This window comes from Lepisma saccharinum, chromosome 19, assembly GCF_977018435.1.
Source record: "Lepisma saccharinum chromosome 19, izLepSacc3.1, whole genome shotgun sequence".
NCBI lineage: Eukaryota > Metazoa > Arthropoda > Insecta > Zygentoma > Lepismatidae > Lepisma > Lepisma saccharinum.
The window spans coordinates 369,486-394,179 of record NC_139247.1 but is presented as its reverse complement, the minus strand read 5'-3'; the positions used below and the strand labels follow the sequence as shown (position 1 = coordinate 394,179).

At 42.8% G+C, this 24,694-nt stretch overlaps 2 protein-coding genes across 2 annotated transcripts in view; both read left to right on the top strand.

Annotated features, from left to right (window-relative positions):
- The first annotated feature begins 1,023 nt into the window (after positions 1–1,023).
- Positions 1,024–18,955, top strand: LOC146002753 (uncharacterized). The gene is made up of 3 exons (XM_083140688.1): positions 1,024–1,112; positions 3,186–5,563; positions 18,948–18,955. The coding sequence occupies exons 2-3, from the start codon at positions 3,253–3,255 to the stop codon at positions 18,953–18,955; spliced, it is 2,319 nt and encodes a 772-aa protein (XP_082996814.1). The 5' UTR covers positions 1,024–1,112; positions 3,186–3,252.
- A 171-nt stretch (positions 18,956–19,126) lies between these two features.
- LOC146003059 (uncharacterized) overlaps positions 19,127–24,694 on the top strand; it is a 33,969-nt gene continuing 28,401 nt past the window's right edge. The window contains exon 1 of the mRNA XM_083141225.1: positions 19,127–19,350. Within this exon, the coding sequence (XP_082997351.1) occupies positions 19,330–19,350 (21 nt within the window). The 5' untranslated portion in view covers positions 19,127–19,329. The remainder of the gene's footprint in view (positions 19,351–24,694) is intronic.

Genomic DNA, 24,694 nt, shown 5'->3' with positions numbered 1-24,694 from the left:
TTGCATAAATCAAGGTTGCCAACCTACTGGTATTTCTACCATGGTTTTTTTACAAAAAAAAGAGAGAGGGGGAAGAGTTAAACAACCGACAATGCTGCCAACACCTACCTATAGTTTTTCTTACTTGATAAGGGTTTAGCCAATTTATACACTGGCGTAACATACACACACTGTGCAATAGAGCCGGCAACAAATATATACTGCCGTAAAAGAGAGATGGCAACACAGTGCGTGTGTGCGTGTATAATATGTAGCATTATTAACTAGAGTGTGTTGGCAACCTACCTGCAATTAAAAAAAAACTAGAGACGTCAATGTTGCCGTAAGATAAAGAGGGAGACTAAGCTGGCAACAGTGGTGAGCGAATATGCCTTATTTCCAAGTTCTGGGCGTCAATGTATATCGGGATTTTTGTAAAAATCTTATCGCGGGAACGATGTGCTGCACATGCATATGCGCGCACCTGTATTGTGACGCAAACAAACAAATAAATAATTGTTGTTTTTTAGGATTCCTGGCCCCTAACCCCGCCAGGGTGCGTGGTGCCCAACCCAAAAAGGTTCTAACGGCTGCGACTCTAGATAGTCGCACCTCTGTAGGGTTTCACGTGTTTTTTTTTGTATGGTAGTGGTGGTGTCGGCAATAGTGGGTGGGTTAATTGTTGTCGTAATATTTTGGTTATTTGGCAAAATACTGCTAGTAACTAGAGGAGTTAGCGTGGGAACGTGAGGCGGCGGCATCTAATTATCTCCTTCGCCATTATCCCCACCGGAAGGTCTACTCCACCCAGTTACGGCCAGTTTTTTTTGTGCGGGTGACCTCGGTGGGAATAATGGCGGCGGAGACAATCAGATATTATCGCCTCACGTTCCCACGCTCATCATGATTTGGATCGCTGCCTTTGGAGCTTTCTGCGTCACTGGCGTGCCCAGCAGCGAAACCAACACAATATCAACGGAAGGTCTACTCCACCCAGTTGCGGCCAGTTTTTTTGCTATTCTTCGCACATCAGTTGCAGTCGAGTATTGCTACTGGGTAGTCGCATAAAAGTGTACGCTATACCAAGTGTAAATATCAAGTGTAATAGAAGCCGAATTAGTTTGGTCTGTCAGGTGAGTACCATATCAGCATAAGTTATACGCACACAAGTTGCTTGACTAGCTATAAAACTAAAATTTACGCAGTAAGGCTAATCGAAACTGGGTCTACAGTGGGATCCGAACCACTTCCACTGGGTATCGAACTTGGAGTTTACAATTATACAAGTGTACAGGGGAAATTTTATTTTTTTTGAATTTGTTGATACTCTCGATTGGATTTTGTTGTTTTAAGTCTATTTTATGCATAGTAAGGCTAATCGAAACTGAGCCTACAGCGAGATCCGAACCACCTCTGCAGGATATCGAACTTTGAGTTTAAAATTATACAAGTGTACAGGGGAAACTCTATTTTTTGAATTTGTTGATACTCTGGATTGGATTTTGTTGTTTTTTAAATCTATTTTATGCACAGTAAGGCTAATCGGGACTGGACCTACAGTTTCAAGAACTACTTGTGCGGGTATCGAAGCCGAGATTACAAGGCTATTGCAGTGCTATCGCAGAGGCTGTTGGAAGTACTGATTGATTTGATGTTTTAAGTCTATTTTATGCACAGTAAGGCTAATCGGGACTGGACCTACAGTTTCAAGAACTACTTGTGCGGGTATCGAAGCCGAGATTTTTTGATTATAATGCTACCGCTGCGCCATCGCAAAGGCTAGTAGAAGTACATAGTTATTCGAATCTTATTTATTTAGACTTACAGTCTAAAAAAATATCATGGTATTATTATTTCTGCAATTATTTGCAATCTTGGCCAGAGAGAGGAGAAGAGGAAAAAAAAATAATATTTTTGTTTCAATATCGAACCTATATTTTAAATTTATACATGTGTGTATGCGTGCAGGGAGTATTTTTTTTTGATCGGGTGGGTTGTAAGGTGAGTGAACATGTAGGAAAAATACTGGTATATTAATTGATTGATTGATTGATTTAGTTTATTTTATTTTGCGTTTTGTGCCTCTTGGCTAATTTGCGAAGATGGGGGTGAATGATGAAATTGATGAATGGATATTTACAAACAACCAAACCCAAACGGGATTCGAACCCGGGACCCTTGGCATCGCAGCACGATGTCCTAACCACTCGGCCACAGGGTCGGACAAGTACTGGTATATGCATAGACCAAAGTTACATGGTTCTAGGCCCCATAGGAGCCGAGAAAATCAATGTCTTGGAAAATGTCTTAAGACAAATATCTTAATCTTTAAGAAAGTCGACTTCCGGTCTGTCAAGATGTTACTTCCGGTCTGTCAAGAAAATTTTCTTAAGACAAAAATCTTAAGATGTTTTCCAAGACATTGATTTTCTCGGCTCCTAATTGAGCTAGGATGATGATTTTAGGTTTGTTGGATAGGATTTGACGAGAACTATTCGACTGGCAAATAAAATCAATTCCACCCCCTCAAGTTTCGGAAATACAGACAATTTTTTTATTTTTTGAGAAACTTGATTTGCTGGCTTAGTTTTTACCCTATTTCGAAAATTTTAATAGTATTCGATACAAAATTAGAAGTACTCTACAACCTAATGGAGGGATGATGACTAGTGCCTGCTGTTTTTGAGTTATTTTGGATTAAAATTTCAAGATGTAATTTCTAAGATGTTTTGTAATTTATAAACTATGGGTTGTAGGAAAACGATTCTTGCTCTATCTGCTATTGCCCGACAAATACTATAAACACAAATAAATTTTTTAAAAAAATAAAGATCGAAAATAATTTTGTTTTCTGAAAATAAAAAATATGTGTATGGAAAAAAATACGATTGTGTAATTTTTTTATGATGTATGTTTGCATATAAAAATAAGTATACCTGAAAGTTTTAGAATTTCAAAATAACTATATATATATTTGCTATTATATCAGCCAAAACAAAAAAAATATATATAAACAAGTATATTTTCATAGTTTCACACCTCTACTAGATTGGTAGAAAAATATACTAGTGGGCAATAAAATCTGAAGAAAATTCGTGTCTAGCGAAAGTAAGCTAAATAAAATTACACATACATACAATATTTATTGTGTTTTTTTCCATCTACAATCATATTTTTCTTATATATTTTTTTATATTTTTTTATAGAGTTGATTAAAACACATATTTGAGGAAGACAACGCTTCCCATATATAAATAAACATACCCCGAAAAAATGCCCTCTATGAAAAGTTGCCCTGTGTGCAAAAAAACTATATTAAGCAAAAATTTTGCAAGACATTGTCGCACCTGCGTGCCAGACAAGCATTTGGCTGCCACTGAACTGTGTTCCGGATGCAATAAACATATTACGATTGCGTATGCCAAGAAACATAAGCTTACTTGTCTAAGCAAAAATACATCTGGGGCACAGCCTTCGACCTCCACCAAGAGAGAGGCAGAAGCAGCCACCATCAATGCACCACCCGCCAAACGTGTCAAGCATGTGGCGAAAGCGAACCAGTCTGCTTTCCAGCATTTGTTAGAAGACTTTCCTTTTACTTCGGAGGACTCATGCGACGTGCGTAGCTTTTTGGAGAACGTGCAAGCCCAAATTATTTCCATTCTCGGCGATGCGCTTGCAACGCACTCTACCAAATTCTACGCATCGCTTTGTTGCTGGTACAAGAAGCCGTCTGATGAAATTTACAGCTTCTGCCACAACACCAAGGCGAAGACGCTGCATTTGGCGGATGTCGACAACCTCGAGGACATCTACAACAAGTTTGTCGAGGAGCTGCTGGCAAAGCAAGAAGAACATGAAGCTAAGGGCTCGGGGGGTTCGCTGTGTGGTGAGCCTCACGAGCTGCGCGTCAAACTTTCCAAGTTTGTGCCTCTCTCCGCCTCCAGCTACGTCCGCTTACCAAAAGCAATTGCGGCAAAGACGGCCGTCCTGAACATCCAAAATAAAGATAACAAGTGCTTCGTATGGTGTGTGCTTGCGGCGTTGCACCCTGTTCACTGGAAAAACCATCCACACCGAGTTAACCACTACCTACCCTATGAGCCAGAGCTGGAAGATGCCATTGCTGGGATTGACTACCCGGTGGAGGTCTCGGACATTCGCAAGTTCGAGGCCCGTACACACAACCCTCGGTTGGCCATCAACGTTTATGGCCTCACCGACAAAAATGTGGTGTACCCCATCCGGGTGAGCGACATAGACAACAATGATGCTCGAGAAATCCATCTCCTACTCATCAAGAACGAGACCCATCACCACTACACTCTTATTCGCTCCCTCTCTAGACTTGTGTCGAGTCAAAAAAGCAAGCATCATGGTAGCATAGAAGTTTGTCGAAAGTGTCTGATCACTTTTGACAACCAACAACAAAAACACCAGAGCTTACAAGAAGAAAACATCGCTGCCGAGAAGCTTGCTAACCACAAGCTCTACTGCAATGCCAACGAGCCGGGGGTGGCAGTCTTACCCAAACCTGGCACCGTGGAGCGTTTCCACATGCACGGTGCCATGGTGGAGCACCCCGCTATCATCATCGCGGATTTCGAGGCCTTCCTCAAACCCCTGTCCACTTGCGATCCCGATCCTGAAGTTTCTTCCACCACCCCTTACCAACTCCACGAGGCATCCAGTTTCGCATATGTTGTGGTGCGACGAGATCAACACATCGCCCCCGAGCCCTACGTGTACCGTGGTCCCGACGCAGCCAAACACTTCCTCGAGAGGATGGTTGTCGAGGCCATCGAGATAAGGAGGGTACTGTTGACCCCCAAGCCTATGCTCCCACTGTCCCCCAACGATCAACGAAGACATGACGAGGCCATCGCTTGCCCTGTCTGCGTCGAGGAGTACACCGCCAACAACCGTAAAGTCCATCACCACGATCACTTTAACGGTAGGTACGTTGGTCCTTGGTGCAACAGATGTAACCTTAAGGCCCAGGACCCGCACTTTATCCCTGTGTTTTTTCACAATGGCTCGGGATACGACTTCCACCACCTGATCAAGCATCTTGGGTACGACAACGCAAGAATCAATGTCCTGGCACAAAACGAGGAGCGTTACATCAGTGTGAGCAAACAAGTGCCGATCCCAGCATCCGACTCTACCGTCGAGCTTCGCTTCCTCGACTCCCTGAGGTTCCTCCCGGCAAGCCTCGATGCTCTCGCAGGGAAGCTTAGCGACGAGCAAATACTCATCACCTCTGCAAATTTTCCGAACTTGGACGTCGGTCTCTTCAGGCGTAAGGGGGTCTACCCCTACGAATACGTCACCGACTCTACCAAGTTTGCGGAGACGTTGCTACCTCCCCAGGCGAACTTCTACAGTCAGCTACGAGGCTCGGGCATCACCGACGAAGAATATCACCACGCCCAGTCCATGTGGTGCGAGCTGGGTTGTCGAACTCTCGGAGACTACCACGACGCCTACCTCAAACTTAATGTGACGCTCCTCGCCGACGTGTTCCAGACGTTCCGTGCAACCGCAATGAAGATTTACCAGCTGGATCCCGCCTACTTCTATAGTCTCCCCGGACTGGCGTGGTCAGCCATGTTTCTGGTAACGAAAATCAAGCTTGAGCTTCTTTTGGACGTGGACATGGTGCTGTTTGTGGAACGCGCTATCCGGGGTGGAATGGTCCAGGTGTCGCAACGGCACGCGCACGCCAACAACCATCACATGGCTACTAGCTACGACTCCACCCAACCGTCGAGCTACATCATGCACACGGATGTGAATAACTTGTACGGGCACTCCATGATGCAGCCACTCCCCTTTAGAGGGTTCGAGTGGGCTGATCCTTCCAACTTCGACGTTGAAGGTTTTGACGATTCGGAACATGGGTTCTTCGCCGAGGTGGACCTTGAGTTCTCCAAGAACGTGCAGGATTCGTTCTGCGATCTTCCCCCTGCACCCGAGTTCAAGTGTCCACCCGATTGCAACCAGAAGAAGCTCGTCATGGATTTCGAACCCAAAAAGAATTACGTCCTTCACTACCAGAATCTCCGGTGGTTGATGCAGCAAGGGGTCACAGTCCACGCAGTTCACCGTATCCTCAAGTTCGAGCATTCTCCGTGGTTGCGTCCATATATTGAAGTTAACACTGAACACCGCACCGCAGCCACGTCCGAGCTTGATAAGGATTTCTTCAAGCTCATGAATAATGCGGTGTTTGGCAAGACCATGGAGAATGTACGGAATCGCGTGGACATAAAATTGGTGACGAGGAAAGAGCGATGTCGTCAGCTTGTCGCGAGTCCATTGTTCAAGTCTCGAACAATCTATAACGAGCAGCTGGCTCTGATTCACATGAGGCAAGGTGTGGTGAAACTCACCAAGCCCATCTACGTTGGAGCCACGGTTCTGGATCTGAGCAAGCTCCACATGTTCGAGACATACTACGACATATTACGTCCACACTACGGCCACAACATCTCGCTTCTCTACACGGACACGGACAGCTTGGTGTACCACGTTCACACAGCCGACGCATACGGGGATATAGCCACAGTTCCATCTTTGGTTAACCTCTTTGACACGTCAGGCTATCCCCAACCGAACCAGAGCGGTATCCTGGCCCGCAACAAGAAGGTGCCTGGCAAACTCAAAGATGAGAAGGACGGAGATGTGATTCTCGAGTTTGCAGGTCTTCGCGCCAAGGCCTATACCATCAAAGCCGAGGGTAGCGTTACCAAGAAGGCCAAGGGTGTCGGCAGACAGGTGGTTCGGGAGCATCTCACATTCGAGGACTTCGTGGATTGCCTCAAGACCAGGTCGTCGGTTCTAAGAGCAGAACAGCGCATCCAGAGCGTCGACCATGTGTTGACCACCAACAAAGTGAGGAAGATTGCCCTGGATCCCAACGACGACAAGAGGTGTGTTCTCCAATGTGGAATCCACACACTGCCGTGGGGGCACTATCGCTTAGCAGAAAGCAAAACCTGCAACATATGCCCATCTTCAACAGAAGATTCATAAAACAAAAACAAAAAAAAACAAAAAAAATCATTTTGTTAGTTATTACAAAAAAAAACACTGACTGTCATTACAAAAAAAACTTTGACCGTATTTTAAATAACCAGCATACCTATGAATCTCTTTGGTTTCCGAAAACAAACCAACATGGAGACTGTACACCGCGCGACGACAGATCATGAATTTCTACCTTCCATGTTAACTAAACTCAACGGTCTACTGATTGTTCACCTTAATAGCATTTGGACGAAATTGGATGACGATGTAGGCAAGATGTTTTATGTCTTTAACAACAATTTACATTTTTACAAAATTCCGATCGATGGAAAACTTCAAATTACCGTGAATCCGGAAAACGTAGGCGAAATCAAAATATCTACCGGCAAGAACATTTTTCGAATCAAGCACGACAAGATGCTTTCTAACATTACGTACGATGTTTCTGCAGGAGATTGTTTATACGTGGAACTCCTAGGAGATTACGACAAACTTATTCCTCTCTTCGTAGAATTACGAATCGTCTATCCTATTATAAATAACCGTTAACCAAAATGCCTAACGATATTTTCGGCAACACCAAGCGTGTAGACCACGCAGAAGAGATTCTCATGTTGGACGTCCGAATTAAAAAGTTGAGGAGCGATTTGATTGCTTTGCAGGAGACCTTAAACAAAAGTTTAGAGTCCGAGATCGCTACGCTCCAAACGCAATGTCTCGACCCCATTCTGAAAATCGATTCCGAACTGAAAACGCTCATAAAAAATTATGTCGACGTACCTTCTTACGACAACGTTCAAAATATACAGTTGAGCGTGGATAAGCTTCAAAATGATTTGGCCAAATTGCAGCAATTTCAATCGAAAAATGAAGATTTGGAAAAATTGAAACTCGAAATCGAAGAACGAACTTCGGCAATCGAAAAGAATTTCTCTGAACTTCAAACCGTCGTGAAGGATATTGATGTAGAACGCTTGCATGTTGTTGTTTCCAAATTACAAGAAGAATTCGCCAGCACGTTGGAAGAAATTAAATCCAAGTTACAGACTTTGGAAGATACCATGACGAACCTACCATCGTCAGACGAACTGCAAGTCATCGGCAAAAGCGTCGCGAACATAAAAATTCAATTGGAGGCTTATCAAGATTTCGAACACATTCAAACCACCATCGCTACGCTTCAGGCATCTCTGGAGTTGATCAACGAAGAAATTAAAAATATTCACGCTGAAGCAAACGCGTTGACGAGCATACAAGACACGTTGAGCACGGTTCAGCAGAAGATCGAATATTTAGAAAATTTGAACGTCGAATCAAACCTTGCTCATTTTCATCACGTACTGGACAACATACAGAATGACTTGGAATCGTTACGGACGAGCGTACCTTCGAGCGAAGATTTGGAAAAATTGAAAACGGCGGTGACGGCACTATCCGATTCGAGCGACATCAAAAGTTCATTGAGCGATCTCGAGAGTAGGGTGGCCAATCTCCCCACCTCAAAAGAATTACACGCTTTGAAAAGGAGCATATCACGCATGCTGAAACGACTAGAAACGGAAACGGCGAACGTGGAACAGATTCGAGACGAACTTGCTTCGCTGGTGTCGACGCTGCCCACTTCGCAGAGCGTCGCCGACCTTCACACGCAGTTTACCGAGATGCGAAGCATCGTGAACGATCTCACCGAGAAAAGTTCGAAATTGAATCAAGTCGAGAACCTTCAGAGTATCGTCGTCAACATCAGAGATCAAGTTGGAGTGTTGGAATCCACGCAGGAATCGACGCTGGCCTCTTTCGGTGCCAAATTACAAGAACTCAACGAAAACTTCAAGCAGTTGAACGTGGAAGTGAAAATCAAGCCGTCATTTTCTACAGTAACGGATACCATCGTCGAACATTTGTTGCCCGTACAAAATACACTGGGACAGCTTCACAGCAACCTTGTTAGCGTCGATACTAAATTCGCTAAACTGCATTCTCTGCAAGCCATCGAAATCAACAGCGTACCCAATCAACAGAGAATCTCCACGTTCGTCGAAGGTAACAAACTGTACATGTTACATCCTTATCATCCGTACTACAAGTTTCTCCTCGATGGCACGATTCAGATAAATGAATTTTCGTACTGGTCTCACGGCAGAAAAGCTAGCGTTCCCACCATGACCTTGATATCGAATCGTGGTGTCCAGAAAGCAGGAAACATTCCTCTGGCACGTTGGAACGAAACGCGCAACATATATGAAATACACGAAGACGAAGATCTTACCGTTTTTGACGTGAGTGCCGGCGATAAGCTGATCGTTCAAAACACGAGCGAAGTGCCACCCTCTTTGAATCCCATCACGCTGGTGCTTCTCTTCAAACGTAATCTCTAAAAATGTCTAGGCAAGCCATCGTCGAAGAATTGCATAAACCTGCACGTCGCAACTACGAACGTTTGGCGGTGGTAACCAAGGGAATCGATGACCTCTGGCAAAGTGACCTCGTGGAGATGAGTAGCGGCAATTTGAAAAATGTGCATAAATTGAACAAGGGCAACAAGTACCTCCTCACCGTCATAGACACGTTTTCGAAATTCGCATGGGCTCTACCTTTGAAAGCCAAAACGGGGACATGCGTCACGGAAGCATTCAAGACAATTTTTCGCGAGAGCGACAGACGGCCTCGGTTTTTGCAAACGGACAGGGGGAAGGAATTTTACAATGCCGTATTCCAAAAGTTTATTCAAAAACATGACATTCGACATTATTCGACCTTCAGTCACATCAAAGCCAGCATCGTGGAAAGATTTAATCGAACCTTGAAAACACACATGTGGAAACGATTCACGCTTCGAGGAAATTACAAATGGGTCGACATACTGCCGGAACTCGTCGACACCTATAATAATACGGTACACAGAACGATAGGCATGAAGCCAGCTGACGTTACGAAATCTGACGAGCAGCGTTTAATTTCTACAGTTTACTGTCCAAAGTACACTCCCACGACTACCAAAAAATCAAAATTCAAAATTGGAGACCAGGTGAGGATCAGCAAATTCAAACGCACCTTCGAGAAGGGATTCACAAAAAATTGGAGCACGGAACTTTTTACGGTGGTTCGAGTTTTACCCGGAAACCGACACACGTATATAATAAAAGATAGTAGAGGCGAGATTTTGAAAGGAAGATTTTACGAAGAGGAACTCTCTAAAACAAAACATCCCGACACGTACCTCATCGAGAAAGTATTGCGTAGGAAAGGCGACAAACTGTTTGTCAAATGGCTGGGACTTCCGGAAAAAAGTTGGATCGACGCGAACGAAGTGATCTTGTGAGTACGTGGAACGTGGTGAAGCGTCTACCGGATTCGGAAAGTCAAACGAAAAAAAAGAACGGTGAGTTGCTTCCCGACAGCATCCGCTGTCTGATCGTAGGTCCTTCAGAGTGTGGGAAAACAACACTGCTCGTGGACAATTTTCTCCTCGCACCGAATTGGTTAGATTGGAAGAACAGGCACCTCTACGTATTTTCGAAAAGTCTCGAACAAGCGAAATACCAGCAACTGATAAAACTGTACGATGGTCTGGACATTGCAACGTTCTCTTCGGAAATAAAACCACTCCACGATTGTCGTGAAAATTCAGTCGTTGTGTTCGACGATGTCATCCTGGAAAATCAAAATGAAATTCGCAATTTTTTCACGCAAGGTCGTCACAAAGGAATAGATTGCTTCTTCCTAGCTCAAACGTTTTCCAAAATTCCAAAACAGTTAGTACGCGACAACGCTAATTTCATATGTTTGTTTCGTCAAGATCACACCAACCTCAAGCACGCGTACGATGACTACGTAGGCGGAGACATGAACTACAATCAATTTTCGGAACGCTGCTGCTCCCACTGTTGGAACAGTGACGATTTCGGATTCGCGACGATCGACATGACGAGAAAACCTAACGAGGGAAAATACAGAAACAAAATCAACGACTTTCTAAACGTTGCAACGTTGTGAGAAACGATGAGTATAAATAACGCTATGACGAAACGAAAAATCGAAGACGAAAATCTCAAGCTTCGCGATTACCTCGCGAAACGCTTCAAAGGTTGGAAATCCGAGAATCGCGGATTCTACGAAGAGAAGAAACGTCAAGATCAACCTGTGATCGACGCCATCGGCGATCTAGGTAAAGAAATTAAAGGTGTCACGGAACAAAATAAAAATTTGATCAACGAACTCGTACCACTTGCAGCTAAAAATTACACCGTACCCACGCCCATTTCGAGCATTCCTTCGACGCCGTTCGAACTAAGAGACGTACCGCCACGACGTCGAGCCATAGGTAGCACGTCGTCGTCTTTGGATAAGATCGAGTTGGGACCTTTGGCACGAGACTACCTGAGCACGGCGAAATTCGACAAGGATGAAGTTTTCGGATTGTATCCGAGCATGGAGAGCAACGAAGGCGGCGGTGTGGTTTGGAAGATTGGAAAATCGAAAGTTACCTTCGAAGGCAACGACATTAAAGTTAATTTAGGCGAGAAGGATAGTTGGAACAGGTATCCGGGTACGGTGGGACTGTGGGAACTCGTTGCCAAAAAGCAGCCGAAAGATTACACCGACGAAGATTACCAGAGTTACAAGGAAATTTTGATCATGACGGATGCCTTATACCAAAACAACGACGCCTCGCAGAATAGGGTCAAATCCAGCAGCGGCGAGAAGTACAGAAATCTCATCAAGCCGATATGGAACCAGGTGAAAACAGGCAGCGGCGTCAAACTCTACAACACCCTGCCCAAAGAATTCGTTTGGGTGGACGACGTGCGCAAGCTCATAGACAGGTTGTTGGTTATTGCAGGAGAGGAGACTGCAGGCAATCGTAATTTCTACAACGAGAAGGTAGGAATTGTGGACATGATCAGCACAAAACTTTCCAACTTCATCGTGAACGACGACAAGGGCATAGGTTACCTCATTAAAATTATCAACACGCTGCCTCCGAGATTCTGGAACATGGCCGAAGGAAAGGGACTCGTGAACGACATCATCAACAAGTTACCTTTCGAGATGCATTTACCCGGCTACCAGTACTGCGGACCAGGTACCAAACTCGAGAAAAGATTGAAGAGAGGAGACAGGGGTGTGAATCCGTTGGACGCCGCATGCAAAGATCACGACATCGCTTACAACACCACTCGCACCGAACTGGATGCACGTCACGAAGCAGACAGAAAGTTAGAGCACGCAGCTTTCGAAAGATTCGTCAGCAGAGACGCTTCGCTGGGAGAAAGAGTTGCAGCACTGGGCACCACCATCGCCATGAACACAAAACAAAAACTTGGGTGGGGTATATAAATAACATACAGTAAAAAAAAAAAAAAAACACATCATGTCTGGTATAACCGTCTTGCCACACGAACTGTTGTGTAAAATTTTTAAACACGCAGTAAACGGAGATGTTAATAAACTTTTAATCATAGCGAGATCAACGCCGGAATTTCGCATCCCTTGTGAAATGGCTGTTAAGGATTATCTTCGGGAGATCAGTGGCATGAGGTGCGGTGATCTCGACACTCTTCTTTCGGCTGCAGGGGAAAAATTAAACGAGAGGATGGACGAACTGCACGAGGCGAGGCAGGGAAGAAGACAATACACGGATGATTGGCGTAGATCTAAACAAGAGACGGAAGATATTATCACGCACATCATCGTGTTTTCCGAAGCACGAACTTTTTTCCTCTGTCGAAAACTTGATATATAAATAACACACACACTGAAAATTTCTCTTCAATATGACGACTGAAAAAATGAGTGACTTTCAAGCATTAAAACAAATGCTAAATTTGTCAGTAGAGTATGTAAAAATTCAGGAATTAGAAGTGGACAAACCTTACACGATAACTTCCGGTTCAATTGTTTCTACCCAGTATGGTCCCAAGGCGCGTTTGTTGCTCAACGCACAATACAGTCTATTTTTACCAGATCGATACGCTAACATGTTATCCGACGAGAAGCTAGCTATTTTAATCGAGAACAAAACTCAAATCGTGTACAAGGGTACAAAAGAACTTCTTGGTAAGAAAACAAAGCACGTAATAGAATTTGTGTAACAGCTCTGCGCGAAGTATATCCTTGAAAAAAAAAATTACACGGAACAAAAAAATCTCAGAACATTTATATATAAATAACATACCGAAAAAAATTACACAAAACAAAAAAAATCTCAAAACATATATATAAATAACATACCGTGAAGATAACATATAGAGCATCAACATGAAGCCCAAAGGTGTCGTGTACCAGATACCATACTCCAATCTGAAAAATCTAGGTACCCTCGATGGTTTACTCACCAAAAAACAACGCGAGAAGAAACGTTCTTGCTTGATGAAAGGACACGGAATGAAATTACTTCTCAGCACACCTCAATTGAGACGCTTGCAGCGTTCGCGGAAACAGCAAAAAATCGGAGGTTTCATATTCAGCATCCCAGCCATCCTGGCAGCATTGGGGGCTGTTGGAAGTTTGGCCGGCGGAAGTGCCGCCATCGCGAAAACCGTCATCGACTCGAAGAAGAACAAAGCCGAGTTGGAAGAACAGAAACGTCACAACCTGGCTATGGAGAAGAAGGGGAAAGGTATAACCAAAAAACAAAAAAGCAACCTCGATGCTTTGAAGAAATATATAAAAAAGAAGAAGCCCTGTCCAACTTCGATATTGAATCTCTGATCGAACTGTTGGGAATAAAAAACTTCAGGGGTGTTTTCATGTCCGATTCTCTACCCTCTGCTGTGAAGAAAAAGGAGTATGGCGTGGTCAACCTGGACAGTTACAAAAATCCTGGTACACATTGGATATGCTACCTCAAAATTGACGATAACAATGCATTTGTTTTCGATTCGTTCGGTGGCACACCACCTGCCAGGTTGGTGAAGTATCTCAGTGTTGCCAACCTCTACTACAATGACAAACGCATCCAGGGTTTCACCGATGTTAACTGCGGCCACCTATGCCTTTCTGTTCTCGCATACATGTCTAAAATAAATAACCCGTCGGTGGAACATTTTCAGAAAGCATTGTGGAATCTTAAATACGATGGGCGTGTTCCATCTCACGAGCGAATCTTCAATCTTGAAACTCACGCTGCACGACGACATCGTCTATCCTAAATCCGTGGCTCTGCGTGCATTCTACAGCATGTACCTCATACCTAACGTCACGCAGCACAACAACAAAATTAGCGTCGGAAGCAAACACATTGTCGTCACGCCAGGTCAATACAATCTTTCCACTTTGCAAGCTCAGTTACCCAAAGGCACGTACCTTTCTCAAAATTCGGTCACGCACAGAGTGGAAATCGTATCGGCAACGGAGACCGTGGACCTGGGCACCATAGGAGAACTTCTAGGTTTCGAGAACAACACCAAACTCGAAGCTGGCATCAAGCACACGGCAGTCAATATTCCTAAATTTCTAGCCATCGAAACTCTGAACGTTCACTGCAACGTGGCGAAAGGCATGATCACGAAATCCTCGGACGGGGAGCTGCTGGGAAGTCACAAGCAGACAGGAATCATAGCTACGTTCAAACCCAGTTCCGAATTCATGGAACCGATCATCTACACACCCTCTTCGCCGATCTATTTTCCAGTATGCCGCAACCGCATAGACGACATAGAGTTGGTGGTGACAAACGAGAAAGGAGACGTGGTGGATTTCGCAGGTGCCACTACGACGGCCATCGTGGAGATCAACGTATAATAAATAACACACATAGTGAAAATGGAGCAAATCGAAAGTTACGAATTGCAATCTTTCCCTCCCAACCGTCGCACGTTCGCCAATCTCAACGAAGCAAACAGGGAGATCGAATACGACGTGGACGTAGGCGATGGGTTCGTTCATCCTCACAGAGCGGACCTCTACCTTCAATTCGACGTGGTGAAGAAGGAAAACGGAGATGCGTTTCCGCCCAATGCAAATTTGATACTCGTGGACAACTTCGTGCCTCACCTGTTCTCGCAGGTGGAGGTGAGGAAACACAACACCGTCATAGACAGAATAGATTATCCAGGCATCACGTCGACGGCAGTGGGAACATTGAAATTATCCAAAACAGACGCAGCATACTACCAGGCGGGAGGATTCGAAGCGGGGACCAAAATATCGACTAAAAGTCACACGGTGCTTTTTCCCATGCGTCTGCTGCCGGGATTCTTCTCGGACTACAAGGAGATCATGTGGAAGGGAGGATTGCGCGTCACGTTTCGAAGAGCGGCCAACGACAACGACGCACTGATGCGATACACCAACTTGAACGCCGACGGCACGCCGATAGCCAACACATTACCTGAAGCGGCCAAGTGCGTCATCCGGAGCATGGAATTGAGAATGCCGATCGTAGAATACGAAACAAACTACGCCCTCAAGTACAAAGCGGAGATCTTGAAGAGTCCGCAGGTACCGATTCACTTTCACGGTTACCAGTGCGTGCAGAAGATGGCGTCGGGAAGTCACATGGAATTCGACGTGACGACGCAGTTCAACAACATACAGTTCGACATGCCAGATTTCGTCGTCGTGCTCTTTCAGACCGGGCGCGATAACAACCAGGAAAAAAATTCCAGCATGTTCGACGACTGCAAGATCAAGAATGTTTATCTGAAGAATGGCAGAAACGAAGTGTTCCCGCGCGAGAATTACAACCTCGACATGACCAAAGACGATTACCTCAAACTTTACGAAGCTTACACCTCTTTCAAACGCGTGACCGAGGGAAGCATGGACATGTACTACACGCCCAGCGAATTCAAAACCCGCAGACCCATGTTCGTCATCAATACCACGAAGAGGAAGCAGGTGGTGGTCAACGATCGAACCAACATCAAGGTCGTCTGCGAGTTCCACGACGCGCTGCCCGAGGACACCGTATGCAGCGTTATCCTGATTGCAGAGAAGTCCTTCGTCCACGACGTGAAGAACGAGAGGGTCACAGAGCAGTTTTAACAAGTTTTTTACATTTTTTTCTTGCACAATAAGAAATTTTTGTACTAGCACAATCAGTTTCAATGGCACAATACGAAAATTTCACTAGTTCAGATCAGTTACAAATGTCTATTTCATTAGTTATCAGTTACAATATCTTTTTTGCACTATAGCACGAGAGACAATCAGAAAATTTGCACAAAAAAAATTTGTTGTTGTTTTTTTTTTACACGAGAAAATTAACAATAAAATTCTTTTTTTATCGTTTCAGATGCTGTCGAAACATCAAAAACACATACACACACACTAGAAAAAAAGCATGCAACTTTATTTGTAACACACACACATACATTATCCATCTTCATCAAAAAAATATTATAATAAACATAATTATTTTTATCTATATCTCACAATAAAACTCTATATCCAAAAATATTACAACATCAAAATAACACTAGAGTCGTTAGTACACGTTGCATGCATTACGGAGGTCCTCTGTAGGGTTTCATGGAAGTTTGGGGGGAAAAAAAAAAACACGTGAAACCCTACAGAGGTGCGACTATCTAGAGTCGCAGCCGTTAGAACCTTTTTGGGTTGGGCACCACGCACCCTGGCGGGGTTAGGGGCCAGGAATCCTAAAAAACAACAATTATTTATTTGTTTGTTTGCGTCACAATACAGGTGCGCGCATATGCATGTGCAGCACATCGTTCCCGCGATAAGATTTTTACAAAAATCCCGATATACATTGACGCCCAGAACTTGGAAATAAGGCATATTCGCTCACCACTGTTGCCAGCTTAGTCTCCCTCTTTATCTTACGGCAACATTGACGTCTCTAGTTTTTTTTTAATTGCAGGTAGGTTGCCAACACACTCTAGTTAATAATGCTACATATTATACACGCACACACGCACTGTGTTGCCATCTCTCTTTTACGGCAGTATATATTTGTTGCCGGCTCTATTGCACAGTGTGTGTATGTTACGCCAGTGTATAAATTGGCTAAACCCTTATCAAGTAAGAAAAAACTATAGGTAGGTGTTGGCAGCATTGTCGGTTGTTTAACTCTTCCCCCTCTCTCTTTTTTTTGTAAAAAAACCATGGTAGAAATACCAGTAGGTTGGCAACCTTGATTTATGCAATTAATTAAAGCAAGCCTCAAGCCTCAAGCAAGATTGCCAGCTCCTTGCCTTAGGTTAGGTTAGACCAAAATAAAAACCTTGGTAACTTTTCGAGTAAAATATTGGCAACACTGCAAGACAAGCCTCAAGCAGTATTGCCAGCTCCTTGCTTGAGGTTAGGTTAGACCAAGATAAAAACCTTGGTCATTTTTTCGAGTAAGAGGTTGGCAACACTGCGAGCCCCACTGAGCCCCAGCTGGCAACACTGCGAGAAAAGCCTCAAGCAAGATTGCCAGCTCCTCGCGTTAGGTTAGATTAGCCCAAGAAATAAAAACCTTGGTAACTTTTCGAGTAAGAGGTTGGCACTGAGCCCCACCGAGCCCCAGCTGGCAACACTGCGAGAAAAGCCTCAAGCAAGGTTGCCAGCTCCTTGTTTGAGGTTAGGTTAGACCGAAAAAGAAAAACCTTGGTTATTTTTTCGAGTAAGAGGTTGGCAACACTGTGTACCTCACTATACCTCATTTTCGGGCGTGGAATTCTCTTTGCTGTACTACTATCCCTTTGGAGATAATGCTTACCATACTTCAGGGAAGGGGTGTGCGGGACAAAATTTTTTGGGTCGGGACGGGAAATTCTTTAAATCCCGACATTCGAGACGGGAAAAATTCTCAATTTCACGACAAAGTCGGGAAATTTTTTAAGCACGGGATATGTTCGAAATTTACCGAAGCTCTTAAAATCTCGAATTCTACACGTAATTTTCATCTTAAGTGTTTGTTTTTGCACTTCTGGTACAAAAACTAACAATTTCCGATACGTTCCAGACATACATTTACAGAAGAAAATGTCGAGAATTGACTACTTTTTAAAATGACCATTCTGTATTTCCCTACTGCTTAAGACCCCGAAAAGTCGGGATCGGGACGGGATTCCCCCCCCCCCCCCTGCCGATCCCGGTACCGACTTTTCGCGATCCCGCGCACGTCTACTGCAGGGACAAAAGTAGGGGGTAATAACCCTCTTTTTCCGCCACTGCTGAAGTAGGTTAGGATTCATATTCATCTAAATTTCAAGAAACTAAATATTATAGAATTACTATCTTCGTCGTGGAAAAATAAGGGTGAAATATTTCCTGCTGCCTGAACATTTTATATAGGAGAAAACAACCTGCTGTGTCATAATAGATTTTCCAGATCAATTTATCTATCCAAAGTACAAAATTGTGTTACCAAAAGTAAGCGTCTGCGCTTCATTCAGTTATACAAACTAATGAATCATATCGCAAGAGAAAAAAAAAATCACGTCATGATCAAAATCACGCATTGTGTATTCAGATACTTCCACCAGTCTCAAACTTACAGGACGGTACGAAACAAAGAACTGAGAAGTTTCGATTTCTACAGTAAAGCACGGGCCCTTCTTGTCGCACAACAGTGTTGCTACCTTGTGCATACATAGCATACTGTCTAACCTAACAACGTAGGCATTTAGCCAAAATTAAAGGTAGTGTCTGCTGCCACGTTCTTTTTCTGCTGTAACCCAAAAGAGATATGCGCGTGGTAGCAGACTGTTTTTATCGTGATTTCATCATGCTATGTATGCAATTACGTCCGTAACACATACTGTGAAGTTTTAGCGATTAATTACACAAAAATGTTTTAAGATTAGGTCCCTTACCATTCTTCTAATAATAAACCTAAATGCTCTCGTAGTTAGGTTAGGTTCTGTTAGCATTAAAATAATAGAACTAAATGCTTTCTAAGAAAAAGGTTCTAAATTACCTGTACATTGATTCCCACTAGTCATATACTTGCATTTTTATCGTCTTCATTTGTTCTTAAGATTTATAACATCGTCTTAGCAGACGTATTACGTGGCAGGAGCAAATTTGACGTTTATTCTTACTGCTGACACGCGCGTGGCAGCAGACTCGGCCCTATATTATATGTTTACAGTAGAGGACATTTTGTGAAACACTCGCTCTAGCGTGGATCTGCATATATTTCCTGTACCAAGAACCAAAACAAGTTTCCAAGGGTTTGTATTTTGTCATTTATGATTGGAGAAACGACTTGCCGTGTACTCAACACAGATGAATGAATGAATGTACATGTGAAAAAAGAATTAACTTAATGTTAAGGCAACTTCAGAAAAGCGGGGAAAATTACCGGAGATTATGGAGATGTGAAAGAAGGCAAGTTCGTATATACGTACCTGAATTGGCATGAAACTGTTACCACGAAGGGTAAGTGATATTAACATGTATTACAAAATAGAGGAATAATCATTTGAACAGTTTGATGGAAAGACAGTGGTCTTACCTCTGTATGTAGAATGTAGGCTTGCCAAATAATGGATAATCCAGAGAAGTAAAGGAATATACTCTGTGACTATTTCTGGGCAGTTCAGTAATATTTTCCCTGCACCATAAACTGCTGGCAATTATTTTCCAGTCAGGTAGAATATTTCGGTAACATTATCGTATGAGGGAAACGGATTCCTTCAAATTTACAGGAGAAAGTACCTACGGAAATCATTTTCTTTAGCTTTGTGGAAGTTCCTGAATGTAGATTTGATCCATTTTAATGTGAATGCATGTTGTTTTCTGCGAAAATCTCTGTCACGCTGTTTTTGCTCCCGCCATTTGCTTTCTGCACGAGAGTGCAATGTTCCGTGTGTTAAGATGATGCAACCCTGTAGCCAGTGTTTCAGCCTCGCCGTGTTTTCACTGGAACATGACGTGTCGAGTATTTTTTTTTTTTTAAACTATGCTTGCCTAACCTAACTTAACCTAACCTAACCTTACGGAAGATGGTTTTTGGGGCTAACGTCAATGGTTTGTGGGGCTATCGTCAATGGTTTGTGGGGCTATCGTCAATGGTTTGTGAGGCTAACGTCAATGGTTTGCGACATATTAGCATAATTTCAAATCGAGGCACGAAAGTAGATATTTTCCGGTGAACGAAGTTGCAACACTGCATAAATTCCGGACTTCTTTACATTGCTAATGTGTTATTTTCGAATGCGGAACATTTCTTAAGGTGAAATAATGCATTTCTAACTAAGATAATGTCTATTTCTTCTATTTATGAGTACTTACTGTTACTTGTTGTTTCGAATCTATAACACATTATGGCCGTGATAGCATACTGGTTTAGGGGGCATTCTGAGAGTGTTTTGTTGATTTGTGCAGTGTTGCAATAATGTCTATTTCTTCTATTTATGAGTACTTACTGTTACTTGTTGTTTCGAATCTATAACACATTATGGCCGTGATAGCGTACTGGTTTAGGGGGCGTTCTGAGAGTGTTTTGTCGATTTATGCAGTGTTGCAACCTCGTTCACCAGAAAATATCTACTTTCGTGCCCGGATTTGAAATTATGCTAATCCGTCGCAAACCATTGATGTTAGCCTAACAAACCATTCACGTTAGCCCCAAAAACCATTCACGTTAGCCCCAAAAACCATTCACGTTAGCCCCAAAAACCATTCACGTTAGCCCCAAAAACCATTTTCTGTAAGGTTAGGTTAGGTTAAGTTAGGTTAGGCAAGCATAGTTAAAAAAAAGAATTAAAAATACTCGACACGTGGTTCTAGTGAAAACACGGTGAGGCTGAAACACTGGCTATGGGGTTGCATCATCTTAACACACAGAACATTGCACTCTCATGCAGAAAGCAAATGGCGGGAGCAGAAACAGCGTGTCGGACAGAGATTTTCGCAGAAAACAATACGCATTCACATTAAAATGGATCAAATCTATATTCAGGAACTTCCACAACGCTAAAGAAAATGATTTCCGTAAGTACTTTCTCCTGTAAATTTGAAGAAATCAGTTTCCCTCTTACGATAATGTTACCGAAACTACTTAACGAAATTGAGTTTCTATAGCATTCTGAAATTTTGTGGAGGTATTTTCTTCCATCGTGGAATCTATTCGACCGGGAATTCATGTATTTTTGAAGAAAAATATATCCGACGCACAATGACCGTTGCTTCTTCTACGTGAGCTGGATGTTCAGTACATTTCATGACATAACCCCCTGTCAGTGTTTCCAACAACGCTGTTGTTTTGCAAGAGGTGAAGTTGAATTTTTTTTCAAAACTGTATCGCATTGTGTTATGAACAAAATTTTAACTATGCTTGCCTAACCGAACCTACCCTAACTTTGCTGGAAATGGTTTGTGGTGCTATCCGTAAATGGTTTTTGGGACTATCTGTGAATGGATTTTGGGGCTATGTGTCAATGGTTTGTGAGGCTATTCAGGTATTTTTCGGTTACGATGGTTGGAAATAATGCATACCCACATGATGCACGACACGACTCAAGCTGTACCCACAATATTGTGTGTTACGGAAGTGAAATAATTACTGTTATTGTCAAAAATTTAAATTATTTTCGTGAAGAAAGCAAAATGCCACCTTAAAGAATCTTTTGCAATGCAGAATAGGTAAGTACAAATGTTAGAAACGATGAAATAAACGTGTTTGGTGGAGATCGCACTGGTACCAAATTCATTTCATCAAGATGCTGATTTCTCTGTTACAATGTTACTGTTGTATTTACAGTAGCATGACCACAACCAGAGAACAGCTATTAATCACCAGTCTTCCAGAACATTTTAAGGTAACGGTTCCGATTGTTTTATGATTTCTCCTAGCACAAAGACTAATTAATTTGGAAATCATTGTCACACGAAATTTGAACCTTTCTTAAAGTATGAGCACTGTTTGGATTCGAAAAAAGTTATTTATGTTGAAAAAACAACTTGAAAATTACCTTACGCACTTCTCATGGACGAGATATTCTCTGTTGGCAAGCGACAGTAAATATCGTAGAAGCGTGGGAATGAATGTAGAAGTAAATCGGAACCTTAGTAGAATGCATTTAGGGACTTTATGTTAATGCTAAGGGAACCAAACCTAACCTAACCACGAAAGCATATATTGAACAAAACCTTAAGTAATCGCTAAAACTCCGCAGTATGTGTTAACAGATGTTCATTGAAATCGAACCATGTAAAAATTGCATTCGTAGCATGATGAAATCGCAATAAAACAAAAGGAACTTGGGCCCATTTGAATCTAAAACAGTTGAAGGTTATAGTATAGAAATCTCCAGGAATTTTATTATTCAATTAAAATGTAAAGAGGGGGTGAGACGGGGTACATCCTTACTTTGTAGCTCACTAATCAGTGAGAATAAAATCTACTGGACAACTGAAGTTAGATATTCTGTTAAACAAAACATGACTAAGCCCTGCGACAGGTTAATTTTGCAGCAACTTTTCACATATTTAGACCCAAAACGTGCACGCAGAATATAGTTCCGCTGCAATACTGTCAATTATTTCACTGTCTGTGATATGAACAGTTCGGCTTTTGTGGCAAGACTGGCACAGGAGATGCTCAGCCACGTTCTCACGTGGATTAATATATAAAACCTGCTGCAAATTTAGCCTGTCGCGAGGCTTAGTTCAATGCTCGCAATTTATTAAAAATGAAATAAAAATATTCCAACTTAATAACATTAGGTTAATCATTGAAAATATTATTATTTACAGGCTGGGTATTTTTTTAACCCTGCATGCTTCTTGCTGGGTTAACAGTGACAAGAAATCAACTTGCAAACAGAACAAATATATCAATCAAAATATGTGTGAATGCAATTCACCACTAAAGTAAAGTAAAGTGTTCCCCTGTGCTTAGCACCACGCCATGAAGGCATATAGGGGGTGTGGAGTTAACGCCCCACACTTTCTTGATCTGGTTGTGAGTGGGGGTGATGTGATCAGCATCACGCCCCTGACTGCATTTACCCCCCAAGGTTTCCCCCAGGTACCCATGTTATTCGATGCTGGGTGGGCGCCGGGGCCGCTTCCATCGTTAGAAAAGTTCCCGGATTTGAACCGGCCAGTGATTGAACCCGGGACCTTGAACATGGTAGTCAGACGCATTACCGACTGAGCCACCGCGGCCACTCCCACTACTTTGATCAACTCTTGAAGCACATGTTAGTACTCGTAATGCAATGTCAATATAATTGTCTGTATTCTAAAGATATGTGCGTAATAATAAGCGGTATGTTATGGATCGCCATGTCATGCCTCTCCATCTGCAGTCATGTACTGTCTCGCCCAGAGCCAAACTGAACACACCGTTTAACATACATTTCAATAACTCTTAATCTACAGAATTCTACTGTTATATTTATTGGGCACAACCTCTTCCAATGGGAACATTTCAAGTGTGCAGTTTTCAGACATGCTGCAATGTACAAAAAAATGTAGCTTGAGAACTAATATTTGTAGAGAGATTATTTCCCTCCCCCTTCCCAGAATGACATGGTTTTTAGTGGAGGTGAAATTTATACATTGCACATCCCTAGAATAGAGAAAGTTAATGGCAAAGAAGAACGATGTCCCCCATCAATATTCATTGTGAGATTGCAACACTGTGAATTATACTGTGCATGACTGCTTTTGTGTAGCTGAATGTTCTTTCTTTGTCTTCTTCTAAGCCACATAGTACAGTGCGTTCAACGAAAAACTGGCCCTGCGGTACATTTTTAATAGTTGGCCCATTTGCCTGTTTCCTATTTCCCACCTCTACCTTTCCTCTCGCACCCCCTTACTCCCCACTACAAGTACACATACATGCAAGACTAGCATAACAACGAAACAGGCAAATGGGCCAACTATTAAACATGTACCACGGGGCCGGTTTTTCGTTGAACGCACTGTATTACAATGCTAACATCAGTCGTGTGCTTGGTGTACAGTTGTCCCCCATGTGCCTAAACATGTAACAAGGAAAGTATGAATGCGTCGAAAGACAGAGCACACTGCAGATTCCGATGTTATACAGAAATGGGTTAGTGAGCGAAGGGAGGACACGTAGCAATGTATTAGTGCCGAATGTGAATATGAAAGTGCTGTGTGACCAAAAGTGAACATGCCTTGCTTTGGTTGTTTTGTATCTAGGCAGGTGGGGACCACTGTATACCAAGCATGTGACTCATGTCAACTTTATAATATTCCATCGTTTTTAAAAAGCAGCACAAAATTGCAGCTGATGACAAAAAGGACCAAGAAAAAAATAACATTTTGCACTCATGATCAGTATAACTTACTTTATATTTCATACCTTATAGATAGCTGAAGGTTTGCAAGAGAGGTCTATGCCAAATGCCTGTGCATGTTACAAAAAATGGCATGCCTAACCAAGAGTTAAAAAGAAGCTGCTATTTAGTGTGCCTGTGTGGCCACCGCAGACGAAAATGAATGAAAAAATGTTGTATTTACAAGTGTTACATTCCTACAACCATGCAAAGTTTCATTGAAAATTGGCTGATACTTCTTGGGGGCGGGGGGGAAATAATAATGATGTGTAAGAGGAACAGTGTTGCTATCTTATGGGAAAATATTCCAAAATTTCACTTCTCGCATCAATCCTATTAAGGCTGGATGCACCAAATTTGCAGGGAAACACAACCAAAAGCACTCTCTGAGGATATGTAATACCCAGCCCCAATTTTGAAAAGAAAATGGAAATTATACCACTTCTTTTAGGTCATAATTTTGGTAA